General features: G+C 45.2%; 1 protein-coding gene across 1 annotated transcript; it reads right to left on the reverse strand.

Annotated features, from left to right (window-relative positions):
* Positions 1 to 1,451: 1,451 nt before the first annotated feature.
* On the reverse strand, positions 1,452 to 18,285 carry ankrd24 (ankyrin repeat domain 24). The gene is given in 22 exon segments (XM_071920521.2): positions 1,452 to 1,541; positions 1,743 to 1,808; positions 2,066 to 2,227; positions 2,692 to 2,868; positions 4,296 to 4,529; positions 5,215 to 5,531; positions 5,797 to 6,614; positions 7,151 to 7,311; positions 8,455 to 8,594; positions 8,770 to 8,914; positions 9,077 to 9,196; positions 9,361 to 9,486; positions 9,716 to 9,814; positions 11,143 to 11,150; positions 11,240 to 11,412; positions 13,704 to 13,810; positions 14,022 to 14,092; positions 14,331 to 14,388; positions 14,523 to 14,587; positions 14,734 to 14,822; positions 15,557 to 15,687; positions 18,250 to 18,285. Coding segments are annotated over 22 exon segments (3,369 nt in total). The 3' UTR covers positions 1,452 to 1,475.
* Between the last annotated feature and the right edge of the window lie 2,418 nt (positions 18,286 to 20,703).

Below are 20,703 nucleotides of genomic sequence, written 5' to 3' on the forward strand. Positions count from 1 at the left end.
GCCTTAATAACTACAGAGACAGGCATCTCTGTCTGCTTTTACCACTGGGGAGGGCAACAGTGTATATAATGTGCATTTATGCTCCTATTGCAAAAGACTAGTTTTCTTGCCATGCCAATGAATGAATGAACAAACTTCAGGATGATTAAGCTCTTATAATTGTGAACGGTGATGTAAGCTGCTCTTGTTTCGGAGTGAATAATGTTTCAATACTCTGTCTTGTATCATGATTGTCATTGTCTTTATGTGCGTCCTTCAGAGCAGTGATAATATTCAAGCCCTTCAGCGAATGTTTATTTTTTTCTTAGTATGAAGCCATACCACTCCTGTACAGTGGTTGATCTGAAAGACTGAGCATCCGGACATGAAATTAAACCCTCCATGTGTCCCGACTCAGGGAAATACATCACTTTGTTGGTTGTCCCATGCCATGACTGAGTCTGTACATGTCAATGACTTGCCTGTGCTTTATTTCTGATCCTAGGCTGCATTGAGAGGATGTTTACTATCTCATTTCAGCCACTCCAGTACAGTATCTCATTGGAGGTGGGTCATATGGCTTTTGTTGGTCTGTTTCCAATTGCAACATATCTAATCAATCAGGTCGTCTACAGTTCTGAGCTGCAGCCTTGTGAAGGCACAGAGAGGGAGAGTGGGGCAACAAGGCTTGCAGTGAGGTCAAAATTATTAATGCAACTTTTTCAAATCACCCCTTTTGCTTTCTCAGGACTTTCTTGTACCTTTTCTTCTTTGATTAAATGTCATGTTTTTTGTCAATAAAATGAATTGAAATGAAGGTACAATTCAAAGGGTATTTTGTCCTTTGTGTCAGTCTTCCTGTAATGTACCAGCTAATGCAGCAGCTCCACTGTAAGCTCAGCTGTCCAGCTTTCCATGTGCACATGCTACAGCCAAATTAAGACTTCAGATATCCATTACCCAAAAATAGATGCAAGGGATAGTGTAGAAGCTGTGACTCTGGAAGGCTACTTTCTTTTCAATCTATGCGTGCATGAACAGTTGTATAAAGAACGGGCTCAATAGCAAGAGATTAGTTTGTTTTTCATCTTTATTATAAGAATATCATATAAAATCAGTAGGCTCATCACACAATTAATACACCTGATTCCATCTTTCAAATTACAACTATCTATCCACATTCACTCTGTGCTACCATAAACCCCTGACTTGTAGGCTGCTGCACATTAATCAAGTATCTCTCCAGCCATGAAGGCACTCTACAGTTCTATTGTTTCACCGCTTGGTTATCAGTCAAGCTCTACGGCTGTATGTAGGTTACTGTACTGTAGGCATGCAGCTACTTCTGAACACAGATCACTCGTATTTGGTTTTCTGTGAGTGTTATCTATATGAATAACGTTGGGTCCCATAGGTTGCTGTGCAGAAGCTGCATTTTGTTGACCTGTATAAGGACTAGAGGAGACTGGCAGGTACTGTAATGCTCAATGTCCCTACTAATCCTTATGCGTCATGCTCAGGATCTGGAGCAGCAGACCCTGCACCTCCTCATCCATACGACCCTGTTGGACAATACACACCAAAGTACACACACACACACACGCATAAATACACAAGCAAACAGACATATATGCACACGTTCATACATATTCGCACATATGTACACACATGCAAAGGCACAAAGACATTTTAATCTTAGTTTGTGCTTGACTGTGCTCATGGCTTAATCACTTTTCAATTGTGTGTGTGTGTGTTCAACTGACCTGTACAGCTGCCAGCAGATGGGAGCGGTATACAGCCACCACCTGCTTGTGTTTCCGCTCCCAATCCTGCAAAAAGGTCATGGAACATATTGCTGCCGGTGGTTTTCATATTTTTACTTGGTGAAAAAATGTGCTTTATGTGAGTAATTTTCTTGTCCTGGGGGCCATGATACCAATCTAAAACCCATTATATAGTTTCAAACATTCATGGGCATCAACATAAAAACATCCCTGTTTTTTCTTGCGTGAAAAATTTACTTTTGCGGGTTAGGGTTTTCCCCTCCAACAGACTAAAAAATATGCTACCTCAATTCTGTCCTCACCTGGAGCTGCTGGGAGAGTACCGCCACCCTGTTCTGCAGCGCCATCTGCTGTCCAGGGTTACCATGATGGGTGGCTGAGGAGGAGGAGGTGATGCCGAGAGGAGGCGAGAGAGCTCCCAGAGCCTCCTTCAGTCGAAACACCTCCTTGGACAGGTCTGTTATCTGCAGGGACACAGAGACATCAGAGTTTGGCCTTGGGAGCAGAACGGACTAAAAATCTGCCTTGGAATACCAATGAACAGCCAATGCAGGTTTTTTTCCCACCCAAGGAAGGGTTTTGCTGAGCATGCATGATCTTTTTCAACCCCACCAGGTAGCTTCACGTTCATGCAGTGTAACTACAGTCTTCTATTGTTAGCCAATGAGCAGTTCCCATGCAATAATTAGTTAAGTGCCTTGATACAGTAGCTGTTGAATTAGCAGCCTACTGATTGCAAGTTTGTTCCTCCTACCTTATGGATACCACTGCCTCCTGAATTAGAGTTCTCACTTTCTTCCTCTCTCTATCATTCTCTCTCTCCCCCCTCTCTCTCTCACACACACACACACACACCAACACACACCTCCACTCTTTCTCATTCCCACCTCCCTCCCTCCATCCCTTTCTTCACCCGTCCATCTCTCACCTTGCGGTCCTTCTCCTTGACCAGGCCCTGGGACTCCTGGATGTCCTTGTGGAGCTCCTGGATGTGGCTGGACTTGGCCTGTAAGTCGGATAGCTGCTGCTGCACTGTGGCCAGCTGGGCCTCCGCGACCTGCCGCTCGCTCTTGTTAAACAGAGCGTCCCTCTGCACCTGGAACACCTAGACCAGTAAAACCATCAGTGGCACCACGCAACTACACCAGCGTTGTCTGCTTTTGGTCATGGATCCAACTTGAATGAAAGCTCTGGCTTTATTAGCCTAGACTAAGTGTATGGGGTTGACTCACAATCACTGACACCAGTATAGACTTTGGACAAAAGGACACATTTGCGGAAAAAATGAATCCCTACTTTGGACTCTGCAGTGTGCACCGGCTTGCTGGCCTAGTCTAATGTGGACTGGTCAAATTCTTCACACACCAGCCCCTACTGCGTGACCGTCTGCAATTGGTCTAAAACATCATGTTTGCTTGTGTTGCCTTGCAGAAAAGCTTCTCCTTTCCACCTCTGGTTCATTTCCTGTGTTTACATTCCTGTGCCAACATCTTGTGCTAAACTCTCTCTTGTCTCCTGGATTGATTTAGCAGACAAACATACCATCTCCTTTTTCTACTTCTTTTCAGCAGAACATATAATAAATCGGCCTCTAAATCCTCACACTCCCTAAGTCGCTCTTTCACCACAGCCATAGTTGTTGTTCAGCCTGAGTTTTGGTCAGCGCTATTTCCGCTCTCCCTAGGTCATGGTTGCCTCTTTAATCTTCATGCGCCCACACTGGCTTTAAGTGTACATAAATGAAGAACAGAGCTGCAGTGAGTATACAGAAATCTGCATGCAGTGCCTTGTTTAACTGTGTTTCTGTTTTGGGCAAGTTGGACTTTGTTGTAACTATACTGCTTCCTTTACCAATGCTGAATAGCCAAACTGAACTTACACCCCAGCAAATTGGTTCAATGCTGTCAAGTGTGAACACCTAACAACACTAAGTTCCTATGTTTGGAGGTGTGCCCGAAAGGTTTTGTAAGGAAATGAACCGCTACTTTTAGCAGGACTCAATTTGTGAGGTACACAGGAGCCTGTTATAACTTCCATTCTCTGTGTGGAAATGTGGCACCTTATTAATCTCTCTGTCTTTTCAAATCACAGTCTTTTCAAATCAGCAACTGAACCGCAGAAAGGCTATTAGCCTAGTAGACCAAGTGAGTATTTCAATTTGTGGAGTGAATTTACACTGTATTCCACAACACCATCACACAGGGGGAAGGAAAATGATGTTTGGAGAGTTATCAGGAACCTATTGTCAATGCATATACAGTTCTTCAATGCATCAGTAAGCAGAAATAGAGAGGGAATCAATGAAAGCGAGCGAGGTATAGAATAGAGAAAGTAATACACGTATGAATAATGCAGAGGGAGAAAGGAGACCTCTGTGAAGCATGGCTCTCTTTGAGTGGCGTTAGTTGGGATTGGATAAGGCAGGAACAAAAATACACAGCACACACACATGTGCGCGCGCACACGCACACACACACACACACACACATATACCACTATACTCCATTCCAGTCCACTATTAAACACACACACCTCAGTGCAGGTCTTTTCATGTTTGCGGGTGAGGTCGTTGAAACGGGCCGTGACGGTGTTGATCTCGGCCTGCAGGGAGAGTCTCTGGGCCTCGTGGTCCTCCTTGGAGATCAGACCCTGTTCTGCGGCCTTCTGGGACTTCATCCCCCTCAGCTCCATCTCCTTCTCACTCAGAGCCTCCTGAGCTGCTGCTGCACTGCTCTCACTGGCCTGCAGGGAGCGCTGTAGCTCTGCCTGAGAGGTGGCAAGCACAAGGATGACCTGAAGAATTCTACTTTCTGTACAGTAACATCATAAAACGTTATATCAAACTGAATGAGGGTGATTTTCAAAGAGTCTCTTGAACAAAATGTACTCATAAGTGAGATGGAAATGCTCTCACTGTTTTTTTTAAACAGAATGTGCTATTTGCATGTGTTGTTGTTTGTCATGTTACTGTACGTACCGTGATGTTGTGTGCATCTGCTGCAAAATGATTTCCCCATGAGGAATAATTAAATGCTCTATAACTCCTCCTACTACCCACTATGTGTAAATGCATTATTGTATTAACTGTACCATTTAGGTAAAGTATAATAAACAATTAAGCTTCCTTCTATCCCTTCTATCCCTCTAGACGACCCACAACTGTTTCATTCCAAAATCCATTTTGTAATCCATATATCCATTTTGAGAGATAATTTTTATCTGAAATTCACAACTCTGTCAAAACAACAAAAAAAAACAACAACAGCTGAGCCCATTCTCAAACCAAGGTCTTAAAATGGCTAACAACCTTAGTAATACTCCATACTGTGTTTCATTTCAACGATCATCCTGTCAAAATAGGCCTTTGTCAAATAGTGGATATCTAATTTTGTGATGACTAAACTGTTTCTTCTGATCATCCTTATTATAGATTTTATTATAGATTGCTGACCTTGACTTTCTCATGCTCCTCCCTGGGTATGGAGTCCTGCATGGCCTGCAGCTGGGCCTCTAGCCCGGCAGCCTGCTCCTGGGCCTCGCCGCGCAGGGACCTCTCCTCCTGGAGCTCCTGCAGCGTCTGCGCCAGCTGTTCTGACACTGCAGACAGCGCCTCCTTATGTTTCGAGAGCGGCACTGCGTCATGCAGCTGCATGGCGTCCTGCGCCCGGCCCTCCCGCTCAGCACACAGACAGTCCAGAGCCTGGGCCGCTTCCTGCCTCGCCACCTCCAGTTCCTCTCTCACTGCCGCCAGGCTTCGTCTGGAGTGCTCTGATTGGATAGAGGCATAATCATTCACAGCTTACGAAAGCCAATTCAGCATTTTGATTGGACAGAAAAGTCCAGGACTAACAATCGGACACAATCATTTTGCTCTTCGATGGAGGTCATATTACTAAGACTTTGTTTGATTCATATTCATAGCTTCCTCTTACACAATGCCAACTTTATGAAAAAATGTCTGTTCTTCTCTAAAAAAAGAGTAATGACTTTATGTAGAAAAAAGGACACTGAACACAAACAGAAACACACACACCTGATGTGATTGACGGCTCTGAGCTCTCTGAGCGCTCCTCCTCCTCCTCTTCCTCCTCCTCATCTCCGTCTTGGTGTGGAGGAGGTCTGAGTCTCTCCAGCTCCAGCAGGGCCTTGTTGAGCCTCGCGGCCACTTCGGCCCTCTCTCTGGCCAGCTGCTCGCACTGCAGCCCCAGGGTCACCTGCACCTCCTCCAGCTCTGACCGGGGCACACACCTCCTCAGCTCCCCCTCCAGCTCTCCCATACGCCCCTGGAGGCGACGCACCAGATCCCCTTCCACATCTCCTGCTCCTCCTCTCTCCTTCCCTGCATCCAGCTTCCCTGACGCCCTGCTCTCCGCCAGCGCTGCCTCCAACTCAGTCACCTTGTCACGGAGGCGCTTCACAGTCTCCCCCTCTCCTCCTTCGTTGTCCTTTTCCCCTTCCTCTTTTGTAGACTCTCTCTTGGCCAGTGCAGCTTGGAGTTCCTCTACTTTGGCCGTCAGCTGTTTGATTGTGTCACTGTCCTGGCCGCTCTGGCCCCCTGCCTCGCCCTGTCTCTTAGCCAGCTCCGCCTCCAGCTCCGTCACCCTCGCTCTCAGCTGCTGTGCCTCCTGCCGCAGCCCCTCCTCTGCAGCCCCGGTCCCACCCCCTGTCCCAGCGCCTGCCTTGGGGGTATCCCCTTCACTTTCGCCATCCAGTATCTCCACAGAGAGCACCCCAAGGCGCACCTGTTCCTTCAGCTCCTCCAGCTCAGTCTGGGAGGAGGCCAGCTGCTCCTCCAGGCCACGCAGCTTCTCCTTCAGAGCCTCCTCACCTCCGTCCTGAGACTTCTCATCGCTTCTGCAAAACAAGACAATGGTTATCAGTCAGTCAAGCCATAAATCAATTAATAAATCATTCATGACCATGAAGAAGTTAAGAAAACATCATCATCATAATGTACAATACATTAACAACCAAAGTGTATAACCACAACCTCTGATAATACACAAATATACACATTGTTTATGTTGTTTCTGTTTTATCAGTTGAGAGTGGAGAGAAACAGGGAAGATGTTAGAAAGAGAAGAAACTATGTGATAGAGGTCAACAGTCAGATTCAAATCCATGACATCACCAGTACACAGTATGTGCCTTAGCCTGCTGAGCCACCAGGATGCTGAAGAAGAAATCAAATGCTTGGCACTTTGAAGTGACACTTATACACTGACTCCACAAATTACTGCTGGTCTGGTCACTGATATTTGCAAAGGTATGCACATCTCACAATAAAGGCCTGGTTCATGGAGGAGTTCAGATGAACGTGAACTCTGATGGCTACTTCTGTTTGCTAGTGATAAATGTGAATGAATGAATGAATGAATGAATCTTACCGCTCTTCTGCCATGCTGGAGGCCTCTGAAGCCTGAGCCTGAGAGTAGCGCTCCTGAAGGGCTTCAAACTCCCTCCTAAGTGTCTCATACTGGGCTGTAGGGACAAAGTCTGGGCTGGAGCTCTGCATGTCGGTGTCATCCTTCTCAAACATCTCCAGCATCTAAACACCGCACAGTGAAAGGAGCAGTGGTTTATGGGGGTTGACACTTTTCAATATGCATTGAAATGTTTGTCAGTCGACTCTGAACCATATGAGTTACAATAGCATATAGAACCTAGATTTAGATGTTAAAATTATCTTTGAAATTATCTTTGGTCTCATATCAGGAGGAATAAAAATACTATTTGGTTAGGAGATTAAGAATAAGCAAGATGATCAAAGGGCAATAAACACATAAGCACAAATTAATGTCTACTCAGTGTGCACACAATGTTGCTGGTAACAGAACTGGTAATCATTCTAGGATGATAATTGGGTGAATAACACGGACTGTAAGTCTTCATTACTTAATCAACTCAAATTCCCATGAGTCATGGTCTCCTAGCCTGCCCTCTCCCACCATAGAAACCACATCAAGAGGTTGTGGTTCTAGTTTACTGGTCTGCTGACCTCTTTCCACAGACCCAGTCTCCCTCTGCTCTCATACCAGACTTTAGATTGCCTCTCTATTCCCAGCCCCACTTCCCTGTCTGGCCTTGTTTTCACACAACGGGGCTGATCTGAACTCCCTGGCCTAGATCACTGCTATTCACACTTATAGTTGCGAATGAGCAACCGCGCCAGCACAGGGCAGTTCAGTTTGATTTTACTCCAGTGTGAAAAAGCTCTGTCTACCTCCAAACAGCATGACCCAGTTAGTGAAGAATGTCTACAATACAGCCCCGTGCCTCTCTTTGATGCCATTCTGTTCTATTTATACCTGGTCCAACGCTACTGCTTTAGTGTTTCATTACTCCAGAGTGCAGCGTCATAAAGTTTAAGTGGTCATGACTAATGGTCGAGTCTGGGCACGGCTCAGCCACTCTTGAACCAGCATCCTCATCTGCTGACGGGGGGCCCTTTTAATAATCCCTCCTCTGTCAATTTATCCTCCTTAAAGACGCCTGGGATTCTGTGTGTGTGGGTGAGTGTGTGCGTGTGTGTGTGTGTGTGTGTGTGTGTATATGTGAGAGAGAGACAAGGGAGATAGTGATTGTGTGCATTTGTCTGGGAGATATTGAGTGTGTGTGTTTGTATGTGTGCGTGAGGGTGTGTTCATACATTGTGTTTGTATTTGTGCATTAGTGTTATGCCTGACCTCACCTGCACTTTGAGAACGAGCTCAGAGTTTTCTGAGCGAAGTTCCTGTATTTGTTTGCGGAGCTGAGCCACAGTGCCTGCGTCTCCTGAGTCTGTCTCATCCTGGGAAGGAGATGCTCTGGACCGCCTGGAGAGCAGCTTCTCTGGAGGAGAGGATCAACAGAAATCACAACAAAAACCAATCAGTGTACTACCTGATCCTGATATGATAGACGTGTATCAAACTTTCAAACCCTTGTAGTTGTAATGGACACAGACATGCAGCATACACCCACACATGCATACGCACACACACAGAGACACACACACACACACCACACACACCTGGGAAGTCCAACATTTCGTCCATGTCCTCAGAGTCACTGGCCCCGATACCATGGCCTCCCCTCAGCCCCTCCAGCTCCCCCTGTAGCCTGTCCCTCTCCGCCTCCGACTGCCCCAGACGCTCCTTCAGCTGGGACAACTAGAGAGCACACACACACAGATGCATGCACGCACACACACACAGCTATAAAGTGGGGAATAATGTATAGCAGGGTTCAAATGGAACAATGGAATATTTGCAGAGAGAGGAAATGAAAAAAAAGATGAAAAGGGGAGTTTGACGCTGCCTGCAGTGCAGTACCTCCTCCAAGGCAGAGAGGGCGCTCTGCTGCTGCTGCTCCAGGCCTTTGATCTTCTGGAGCAGACGGCCTCTCTCCAGACGCAGCCGTCGGATCTCCTCAAACACTTCCTCATCCTCCGGCTTACACACACAAACACAGAAAATGTGAATACTTATACAGCCTCCCAGCTAAACAAATGTGTCAGTAACATCGTTGCACTGCATATATCACGGAGGATCAACTGCAGCTGTAGCATAGCAAAAACAAATCAACTGAACCAAACATAAAAAGCACCAGGACTTACGAGGCCGCCCTGGGTAGAGCACTGTGTTTCTGGGGGCTGGGGAGAGGGAGAGGGAGACTGGGACTGGGGCTCGGGGGACTGGGCAGGGGGAGCAGGACTCTGGGGCTCTGGAGAGGGTGGCAAGCCCTGGATCATGGTGGTGGTAGAGTAGAATGAAATGCATCTTTATTAGCCATCACAGAAATGACGATATGCAGAGCTGATCTGTTGGGATGTGTTGTTATATCACAGAGATATCATCCAGCTTACTGTAAAAAAATAAAGATACCCTGGAATCTCATTTGCTGTATACAGTGAGGATACTGTAAACATGCGGTAAAACAGTACCATCAATGGAGATGGTTTCTTACAGTACCTGGGGAGGAGAGCGGGGAGGTAGAGGGGCTTTCCTCTTGCGGGGGGTGGTCCCCCCTTGCACAGGTGGCGGGGGTGGGGGTGGTGGAGGGGCTGGGGGCTGAGGGGGGGATTGGTAACAGAGAAGCAGAGGTCAAACTCCAAATGAAAAAGGAGAACGCAGGAAACTAATATGAGACGAGGGGCAGCAACTGAAGCAAAGCCAACAGAAAGCAAGCAGCACACAAAAACAATGATCTCATATTGGAAAACATGTACAATGTGATCGGCCTATGTAGTAACGTATACTGGACAATGTTCTCATTGATATAATGAGTCATGCAAAACACAGCGATGCAATGTTACCTCCTCGTCTGTGCCCTCAGCAACTATGTATGCATGGAGAGAGACAGACAGACAGCAAGACACTTCAACCTTCAGAGCAATGAGGTTCAAACACAGAGAGGCATGTGAACATTCAAGCATTTACATTATGTGCAGAACACAAGCATACACGCAATCGCCCTTTCTCTCTCTGTCTTTCTTATTTACTGTGTAGTTAAAATTGTGACAGTCCCATCCATATGTCTTACTGTAAATCTTACTCATCCACCCAACTCTTCTGTTACAGAATTAAAACTAGCTGCGCACATATCACATGCACACCCACTTAAGCTTCTTTTCTCTCCTTCATCTCCTTTTCAAACTAGCCACACATCTGTTTTTCATAAATCAGCAATGCCTTTGTTTGAAGATAAAAGTGGAACAAGCCTTTCCTCTCTGTCTCTTTTTTTCTTTTAACCCCACTTAACAATCACCCCCAGCTGTCCCCTTGATCCACTTCCTCGGATTACAGTCATTTCCTGGGGGAGCAGAGAAACACAGCCAGAATACAGAGGAGAACAGCCGCAGACCGGAGCCCTATACTGGGTCTGACGGTCTGCAGGATACTGGTCTAACTGCCAGGAGCAGGTTTCATGTCAGAGAGCTGCTTCTATGCATGAACCTTTATTTGGTCCACTTTTCTTATTCATAGACTTATAAATAATCATGCAACATATGAAATATGAATTGTGTCATGTGTTCTTTGACTTATTCCACTTACTTCATTTAACAAGACTAATTAGGCTTGATTCATTATTCTATGATCATAACAGAGAGTAATTTGTCAGAGGAACTGCACACTCCGGCTGGTAAGGTCTTCTGAGATCTTTGAGCAACCTTAGGTGGAATCACGTGTATATTTTCAATGGAAAAATGTTTCCTAGCCTCACAGGCAATGGCAGCTATGCACTTAATCACTTTCCAGGAGGAAAAGCCAGGTCATTCCCTTCCAATCTATGAGAGGGCAACATGGTGACCTAGTGGTTAGAGAGACTGGTCCTAATTCAATTCTGGCAACCATCAATGTTTATCTCATCAACAGTAATGTGTCTTTGAGCAAGACACTGAACCCACTCATTGGAAGTTGAGCTGGATAAGAGCATCAGCTAAATGCCTAAATTGTAACTGTTGTTGTAATTGAGAGGTGGGAGAGAACACATACCTGGAGGTGCTCCATCCTGCAGCAGCTGCGTGATGCGCTGGTTGCCCGTGGTTACGCTATAGTGGGTGGCATCATGGCCAAGAGCGTCGACCAGCTGTGTGTTGGCCCCGCCTCTCAGCAGAGCCTCCACCGTCTCTGCGCTGTCGCTCTCACAGGCCAGCATCAGGGCCGACCTAGGACAGGACACCAGACACAACAGGGGTGACAGTTCAGCAGACACACCAACAATTACATGGTGCAAACCAGCAATACAATCACATCCATCTATCACAGTCATCTAAACTACAATGCAGCACCATGTATTGTGAAGATTGTATCTCTTTTTCATATAGGGCCTGATTCTGACTTTCACTTAAGCGCCACGCAGAGTTGCTTGTTTGATCTCTTACTAATCGTAATGGCATTTAACCCAATTTGACGACTTTGCAACTAAGCAATCAAGATGTGTCCTGTCATTTCCGTGCTGTGAGTTGGTCAGTATCTGCTCTCTGCTTGGGCGGTGTAGGATGTAACATTCGCAGTGTGTGACTTGGTAGGGTTTAGATGTAGTGTGTAACTTAATGTTCTGAATAGAAAGGGATATTGATGGTAGTGTGTAGTGTAATGTAGTGCTGTTGATAACAAGGTGCAGGTGACAGCAGCAGCAGTGTAGTGGACTTGGGAGTGCTGAGTCTGGGCACAGAGGGGGGTGTTTCTGGGACGCTGGAATACACTGTTGAGCCTTCTTGAGGTGTTGTGGGCCTAATTCAACGAAACATCGGTGAAGGAGGGTGCCCACTTGATAACCCCAATGACTTGCCTACACTAACTCAGCCTTATGGTGCTGTAGATTTATGATGTTGTAGCCTGATGTTTTCTATGATACCGATTCAGAGTTTAACATTCTGTTAAACTCTGAATTGGGCCTCCATAGGAATGCTCACCTTGGATTATGGCACAAGGGATATTAACATCATATCCTGTGTATTGATAAATACTGCTTGTGTTTTTAAGGGACAATCAAAACGGTAGAGGAGGGTAGAATTAAATCATTTAAATGTACCGAATTTAACAGATACCCAGTGCATCCAGCATTTCTGCATGGATCAAGCCTTGATCACTGAGCTGTGTTGATGATTTTCATCAACACAGCTGTGCAAGCAAGCACTGTTGACTGTTCAAATCACACACTGAACAGGTCAAGTCTGAATATTAGCAGCTCAAATGTTTTATATCTCAATCTGTGGAAGACCAGCATAACTTAACACAGTTGGAATTAGGCCCTAAACACATCGTCTTATAGCAGAGGTTTATGCTAATGACATCATTCAAATCAAATCAAATCACCTTCTAAATAATAATACCAAAACACAACACTTTTGCTGAATGCAAGTGTTTATTTTCTAAATATAATGCCCTTCCTGTGTGAAAATAAACAGTGTGTGTTAATGATAAAGTCACAGACAGGTTTTCAGCTCCTCCTCAGTGTGGCTGGGAGTGTTTGTGAGGCAGCGTCTGGATGGGCTGCTGGACTCTCCTCCGTCCATCTCACTGGCTGCTCTCTTGTAATTCTCTGATCATTGTTTTCCAGAGGCCACCTCTAATTTTCCACCTGGGTGCCATTCGTCTCACTGGAGGTCCTGACTTGTGTCCCAAGCCTGTCCCCAGTGCTGAAGACTTTGAGTGGAAATCCTTCCTCTGTTCTGACCCCAACAACCCAACTGCTATAAAAATGATCCTGAAGAAGGTTCCTGGTCCTAGCTCAACACAGAAAGCTGCCTCATGTCCCAGTCTGCCTCAGCAGGCCTCCCACTGTCTGGCCCACAATGCTGTGCAGCCAGAGGACAGAGCCAGTCAGGGACTGAAGGACGGTCTTGACACTCAGACAGCTAACAAGCCCAAGAGACCAAATTGGGTTCTTAGGATCCGTGCATTCAAGGACCCTGATACTCTCTCAGAGATGAAGCGTCGGGGGAGGAAGGCCGCTGCTCCGTCTGACGAGGCCGCAGGCAGCAGCAGGAACAAGAGAGCAGCCAGTGAGATGGACGGAGAAGAGTCCAGCAGCCCAAACAAACGCTGCCTCACTAAACCTCCCAACCACACAGAGGAGGAGCTGAAAACCTGTCTGTGACTCCGTAAGACACTGTTTATTTTCACACATGAAGGGTGTGACATTTAGAAAATAAACATTTACATTCATCAAAGGCATTATGCTTTGGAATTATTATTAAGAAGGTGATTTGATAATGTCCTCCACTAATAATCTCCACTATAAAACAGCGTATTAGACAGTGTACTGTTCAAACCACGGATTAAGTTACACACATTTGAGCTGTTCTATTCATATTTGGCCTATTCAATGTGTATGCTGAGGTTTGTGGGCATGTCTTTACTTGCACTCAGGTTTATTCAAAACCTTGGCCTTTTTGGCCTTCCCTTTGGTATGGTGGAAAACTGGGCCATGGACTTTTCAGGAGTCCAGTACCTTCCCTGGTTATCCTGTATGTTTGCATTGGCCCCTCGACCCAACAGAAAGACACACAGCTCCACTCTGCTCATCTGGGCTGCCAGGATCAGCGGGGTGGCTTCATCCTGACAGAGACACAGAGACAATGTGATCCAAACATTACAGAGCAATATTCAGCTCTATGTAATAAAGATGACCAATGGTGACCTTTACTATGCAAGAGCAAGAGCAATTAACAAGTAAATCATAATCAATCATTCACATTTGTTTACCTTGGACAACCATTAAAACACAACTACAACCAAACCACACCAAACAGTAAAATCCTCATCCTACCCCGTCCTGGACATCTAGATTGGCTTTGAAGTCCCACAGCATCTCAGTGCAGGACAAGCAGCCACTGACCGCTGCAGGAAAGAAGCTGAATTACGGTTGATGCCAGAGGTTTACACATCACATGCTCAACACATTTATTGTATTAGTTACATCATGAAATGTTGCTGAATCTCTAAGCACTACTTTTTGCAATTTGAATGGTAGGTACATTTTTACATGGCATTTTGGTATTGCCAAATGTGCCAATGTGCAAAATCATGACAGTTATCAAACCAAACTGATGTCATATTGTGGTGCTGCAACTGTTACCTGCATGGTGCAATGGTGTCCTACCAATGCTGTCTGTGCTGTCTACACCCAATCTCTCCTGTTAGAGAAAATAGGCACAATAGTAAGGAATGCAACATTTGCAATTAATACTCACTTCAAATTCATGTTTACCATGACCATTATTTATTTATTGTTTATTATTGGTTAACCTGATTGTGATGTCTGTTTTACCTGTAAAAGTCTCTTTAAACACTCTGGCTGGCCGTTTTTGGCTGCTAGATGAAGGGCACTGAAGCCTTAAGTCAGAGTACAACCAAACCAGATGAGAGTGACAAAGAAAAAGAGGCACAGAGAGACAGTTAATATTGGAACAATCCATGAAACATTTGATTCAACAGCCTTGGTTTATGAGATAAAACTTTTTTATAAGAAACTACCATACCAGCGCCATCAGTGATGTTGAGGTCAGCTCCATGAGAGATGATGACCTCCAGACAGTCCAGACGACCTCGGGACGCACAGAGGTGGAACCTGCCAGCAGGATGATACATGGACACATGAAATATGTATAAAGGTTAGGCAAGCTTAAATATTATTCATCTATCATATTTTATTTTATCACTTCTTATTTAATATTTGTTTGCTTCATTAAATGTAAAAGTAATCTGTGGCATTTTCATAAAAATTAATTTCTGTTTTGCTACTCTCTATCGTCAATTGATATAATGCAATAGTGATTCAATCTATACCCAGTTGATGAAAGCTTTTCCATTTGCTGTTCTAAAAATAGGTCTTTCCTGGGAAAAATCCTCTGGTGCACAGAAGTGATTTTTACCAGAAACAGCAACAGCGATTTGTTCGGAATAAACAGAAGAAGAACTGGGTGAGCATGAGCAGCGATAGCCACCATGTCTGAACAAAGAAAATACTGGTAGCTACAGAAACTTAAACTTCATCAGCAGGAAATCCAAGGAAAAAGACGTCACAGTACTGGACACACTGTTTGACTGACTGGTGATCTGTGCAGTGCAGAAACACCACAGCAATGAGCGCTGAGCACCAAAGATGTCGCCAAAATAAAAACAGAATCTTGCAGATTACCACTTTAACCTTTACAATATGATAATAAACACAAATGGGTAGAAAAACATAGGACCTAAAGCTATTAAACTTTTTAAATCACCTTTGGGAATGAATACAGTTACTTCTGATATTTGAATTACTTCAAGTTACTGAAAAAGGGAAAAATGAGGTGCTCAACTTACGCCGACTTGCCCTCAGCATCCAGCTTGGTGGGACAGAGACCCTTCTTGACGATGAGGGCAGAGACTTTGTCGGGTTCGTTCTGCTCCACAGCCTGCAGGAGCCTCTCATCGCTCTTACTCCAGTCCTGACTCTGAGGGGGCGAAGCCACACAGCAGGTCACAACCCTGTCCCACCTCCTGCCCCGGTGGAAACTGATACTGTACCACACTCCGTATCTCATAACATACAGAACAATGAATGTCTGGGCAACCCAAAGAAATACAAGTGGAATTAGCAGAATTTGAGTAATAAGCATAGCATTCAATTTCTGTGTAGCAGCCACTGGTCGACATATGACATCATGTGCTAATCCATAAGATGAATTGACAACCAATGATGACGTCCATGTAATAAAAGGTGAAGTAACAGTCTGTACTAAGAGAGGAGTTAGCTAAGAGACAAATGAGATACAAGAAGTTTCACGAGCCATACAAAACTTCTGAAAGATTACTGTAAAGTCAGCGAGAAACACAGATAAAGATTAATTTCCTTTGCTATTCAACTGACTGCCTGTTCAGTAGAGAGAGGGGATACCTACTGGTAGCGGCAGCAGGCTGAAACAAGGACAGAAACGCTTCATCAGGCTGAAAACAGGCTGCTGAGGATCCATACTGCTAGCAGGGCACCACACACACAGCTACACAGACACACACACACAGCTATACACTCAGTACACATGCACCGCTGTGTGTACTGCCTGACCATACGCACAGACACACAATACACTCACACTGCCTGGCTACATAGCAAGCATACACATACAGCAATACTGCGGAGAACTCAACTACCCATAAGCCTCTATCAGACACCCTCAGAGGTCAGAGTGATCACAACAAATAGAGATTTACATCCCAGAGTAGTTATGCTACCACCAAGGCAAACATCAAAGCTTCTGTAAGTCACACTTTAAATACATTCACACACATACACTCCTGCACAGACACACACACACACACACACACACACACTGGTCTTCCCTGTCCTCAAAACAACGTCTCCCTTTGCGGTGTTCTCGCATCCAAAATGCATTCCCCTCTTCTTGCTCCTGCTGCTAGCAGGGACATAGCCAGTCTGCTCACTGTACCCCTCACACACATACACACACATACACACACACACACACACACACACACACACACACACACACACACTCCGTCACCTCCCTTGCTTTCCTCCCGGTCCTCCTTTCTCTAACCTAATACTGTCTTCTCTGCCTTCTCTATAGCAAGCTGCCTCCTCTCTCCATTAGTTTTTGTCTGGTCCTGTACAGTGCCCCCTGGCAGCGTCATAGATCTGGGCTCTGCAGCTACAGAACGGGGCCTGCATGATGTGAGGACTCAGCAGAAACAGGAGAAACAAGCTGGCTGAGCCGCGCTGCGCTCTGCTCTGCTGGGCTGGCAGTCACAGGGCAGAGGGGACATGATGAAACACACAAACGCAAGCAAGCTGAAAAACTGAAATAGTCACTCAGGCAGGGCTTGATCACACGCAGATAACAAGAGGGTAGCTGACACATGAACGGAGGGACGCAAGAACACACACAAATGAAGCGTAATATAATGACACAGGCACAAATAGTAACATATGCATGTAGTCTGGAGATAAGGCCAGAAAATTAAGGACTATAAGGAAGAAGAGGGGTGTATCTATCTATTTATCCATCCATCTATAACAGTTGGACAATAGTGAGAGACAGGAACTCACTGAGTGGCTGTTAAATGAATCTACGCATCCTCATCCAAGGGGAGCAGCCACATCACCCAGGCTGTAGGGATCACTCACTGTACAGACCAAGGCACCGGGGAGTAGAGTTTCTCCTTGACTGTTTAGGATAACCACTTACAGTAACAGGCTCTGCATCAGTGCTAACAGCAGTGCCAGGCTCCAAATGGTTAGACATTGGGCAGCAGCCTGGTCATGGAAGCCACTTAATAGTCGAAAGGTTGCTGGTTCATCTGCTCATACCAGTGCTCTGATATACTGCCAAAAGTGCAAGTGTACTGACAGTATACCGATCTGCTCCATGGGCAGGTATTAAACACTAGCTAGCATGAGCTAAAACACTGAGACACAACACAGCATGCAGCTCTTTGCCATATCTCCTTGTGCTTGTATCTGTCCTCGTAAAAAATAGAACAAGAAAAACACATTATAGAAACATTGTTCAGAATGGCCCCTCTCCTGTCTGTCCTGTCTGAAGAATGATTTCACCTTTCACAATACAAAGCCCTTCAGAGCAGCATGGGGACGACAGCAGGAAATTAGGGATTCTCTGAACGTGTGTGTGTGTGTGTGTGTGTGTGTGTGTGTGTGTGTGTGTGTGTGTGTGCGTGCGTGTGAATAATTGAAGGCTACCTGAGAACTCTGGTTATAGCACCAGTCTGGAGACGGCCGTGCTCTCCTGCTGCCGCTCAGTGACACTGAATCCCAGCGCCCCCCAGACACACACACACACATCCCGTAGCACTACCTGGGACCTATTTAAATGATTACCTAATGTAGAGCAGCTAAACACTAGGTAAAATTAGGTTAAAACAAAGCGTGTGTGGCTTGTATCACTAAACAAGTGTGTAGCAATAATCAAAACAAACAGAAAGTTGATTTGAACATTTTGAATAGACCCGGTGGTAACGCTCCAATGGGTGTCTCTTACCTCATTCTTCTTAAACTTTGCTTTCAGACTCTTCATAATGGCTTGATAGGCTCGGTCTCAGCAGGAACACTGCAATGGACATGGTAAAGAAATGAGAAGGTTACAGTAGGCTGGACGACCATGCTACTGTAAGTTACAGTTATTCAAACAGGTGTCCAAGGCAAGGGTGAGAAGGGCTTTAGTTTTTACCCTTGGCTCAGTCACTAAAGGTGGTCTCAACAGCATGGGTCGATTTCAGATGTGCCAATATTTCAACATGCACCATCAACAATCTACCAATCACAAACATTTAACATAAATCCTACTCATAAGCAGGTAAATACAATTCACAGTTCACACAAGTCAAAGGTCCACTGGTGGAGAGATACTACCTGTGGAGGACAGACGTTTTCCAGGCAGGCAGGTGTGTCTTCTGTCCCATCTGCTCCTCACAGCAAAACAGTCACTGATGCCTGGCGGACAGGAGAAATGCGCCCGCCCTAATCGTAAATCAACCAATCAGCAGTGCGCAAAACGCCGGATCAGCGTGTGATTGGCGATTCTAAATGACGGATTCTGTGACCGCCGTATGCAGTAGCGGGACAGCGTGGAGTTTTTTGACCATATGGGCTGAAGTAAGAGTTTTCACCCTGTGTGTAATAGGCTACTATAAAATGTGTAAGAGTATCCGTCTCTGCACAGCCTGCCAATGTCGTTAGCCTGCGCTGCAGCAGCACCTCTAAATCCCAGTGCAACATGGGGGTTATGGGAGAGTTCATTATTTGGGAGACTTTGGCCAATCACTAACACCTAAAAAGTGAATTCAACCAATCGCAACGTTGGAGGTGATCAACCCGGAAGGATCGCGTTTCTACTGTGAAGAAGGTGTGTGAAGTGAGTGACAAATGTGGACTGAACCATCCTCCAAGAATTAAATGTAACTCTGCTATTCAAACACTTACTGAGCTCCATGCTGCTTTATTTCACTTATTTATCATATTAGTCTATTTTACGGGGACAATGCACATTAGTAAACATTTCTGTACATGTTCATCTGTAGTCCTGGCCATATGACATTAATGACTACTAATTAATTTCACAGATGATCAATGTAAGTGAGACCTGCCTCTCTGTTCTGAAGACAGGGCATATCAGTTCCACGGGACACAAATAATGCAGTACATCTGGGCCACCAAATGAGGGCAGTAAATGCAAGGGAGATGAAACCATGGAAATCAGGAATTTCTCATAACTCTTCACTGTCTGTGCAACCTACTTTACATCCCCCTAATCTAATCAAAAACACTCGTGATCAAATTCAGATTACATTCATGGCTTTGAAACATAACGGTTGACCTTTTGTGATTAAATATTGCATATCAGGTTGTACATGTGTGTAGTACAACTGATGCTCTAAAGAGGGGAGAGCATGTTTGTGTACCTTGCAAATTCATGAATGATGCTATTCAAGTGGGAGAGAGAAACATCTGAAGGCGTGAAGTTCAGAGGAAATGTCACATCCATATTTAGCCCTTTATAATTAGGGAATCTTATTAATTCCCTGAAATGTTCCACAGCGCAGTATTTTCTGTTGGATTCAATTAAATCTTTGGCTTTGGTGTTTGTTTCCACACATAAATACAATAGAGGAATGACTTTACCTGTCTTTCTGTCTGTGATTATCGCTCTCTGTGTGAGAGATTTTGCTTTTCCATTTCTGTCTCTCTCCTCTCTGCCCCTGCTCTCCCTCTCTCTGTGTCTCTGTGGGAAATCTTTCTTTTCTATCTCTCTCTCTCTCTCTCTCTCTCTCTCTCTCTCTCTCTCTGTTGTCTGCCCGTCTGTTTATTGCTGATCTAGATTTTCCATCTCTTACTCAGCCTCATTCTTTTGTCTCATACAGTTCTGGCTCTCACCTTGGCCAGGACGGTAGGAAAAATTACATGTATGCTCAAACATGCGTGAGAGAGAGAGTTACGGCTTTGAAGGAGGGTTAGAGGAGGTGTTGGACTGTGGGGGTTGTGTGGAGGAAGCAGGGGAAGGTATGACTGCAGGAGGAGGAGGAGGAAGATGATGATTGGTGGAGTCAAATACATGATGAGGGATAAAAGAGGCAAAGGTATGAGAAAGGCAGAGAAAAGGACGGTTGGGGTAAAGGTAAGTGAGGAAGAGGAGGGAGGTTGGGAGAGTATAAGAGACAGGGAATAGAGAAGGAGAACTTTTTCTCTGGGGACCCACATCTTGAGAGGATTTTTTTTTCTCAGGAACAAAAACAAATTTACCAGGCTTTTGTATAGGCTTATGTCATGGAATTGATCCTGTTTTAATGCTACTAATCTACTGCCATAGAGGATTTCATTTGGACTACGTTATTCTTCAGGGACCTGGCAAGATGTTTTGCAATCACACACCCATTGGCTTTAGAATCCCTTCAGAATCATTTTGGGACCCATTTTTGGATTCCCATGACCCACTTCT

Source organism: Centroberyx gerrardi, chromosome 9 (assembly GCF_048128805.1).
Source record: "Centroberyx gerrardi isolate f3 chromosome 9, fCenGer3.hap1.cur.20231027, whole genome shotgun sequence".
Taxonomy (NCBI): domain Eukaryota; kingdom Metazoa; phylum Chordata; class Actinopteri; order Beryciformes; family Berycidae; genus Centroberyx; species Centroberyx gerrardi.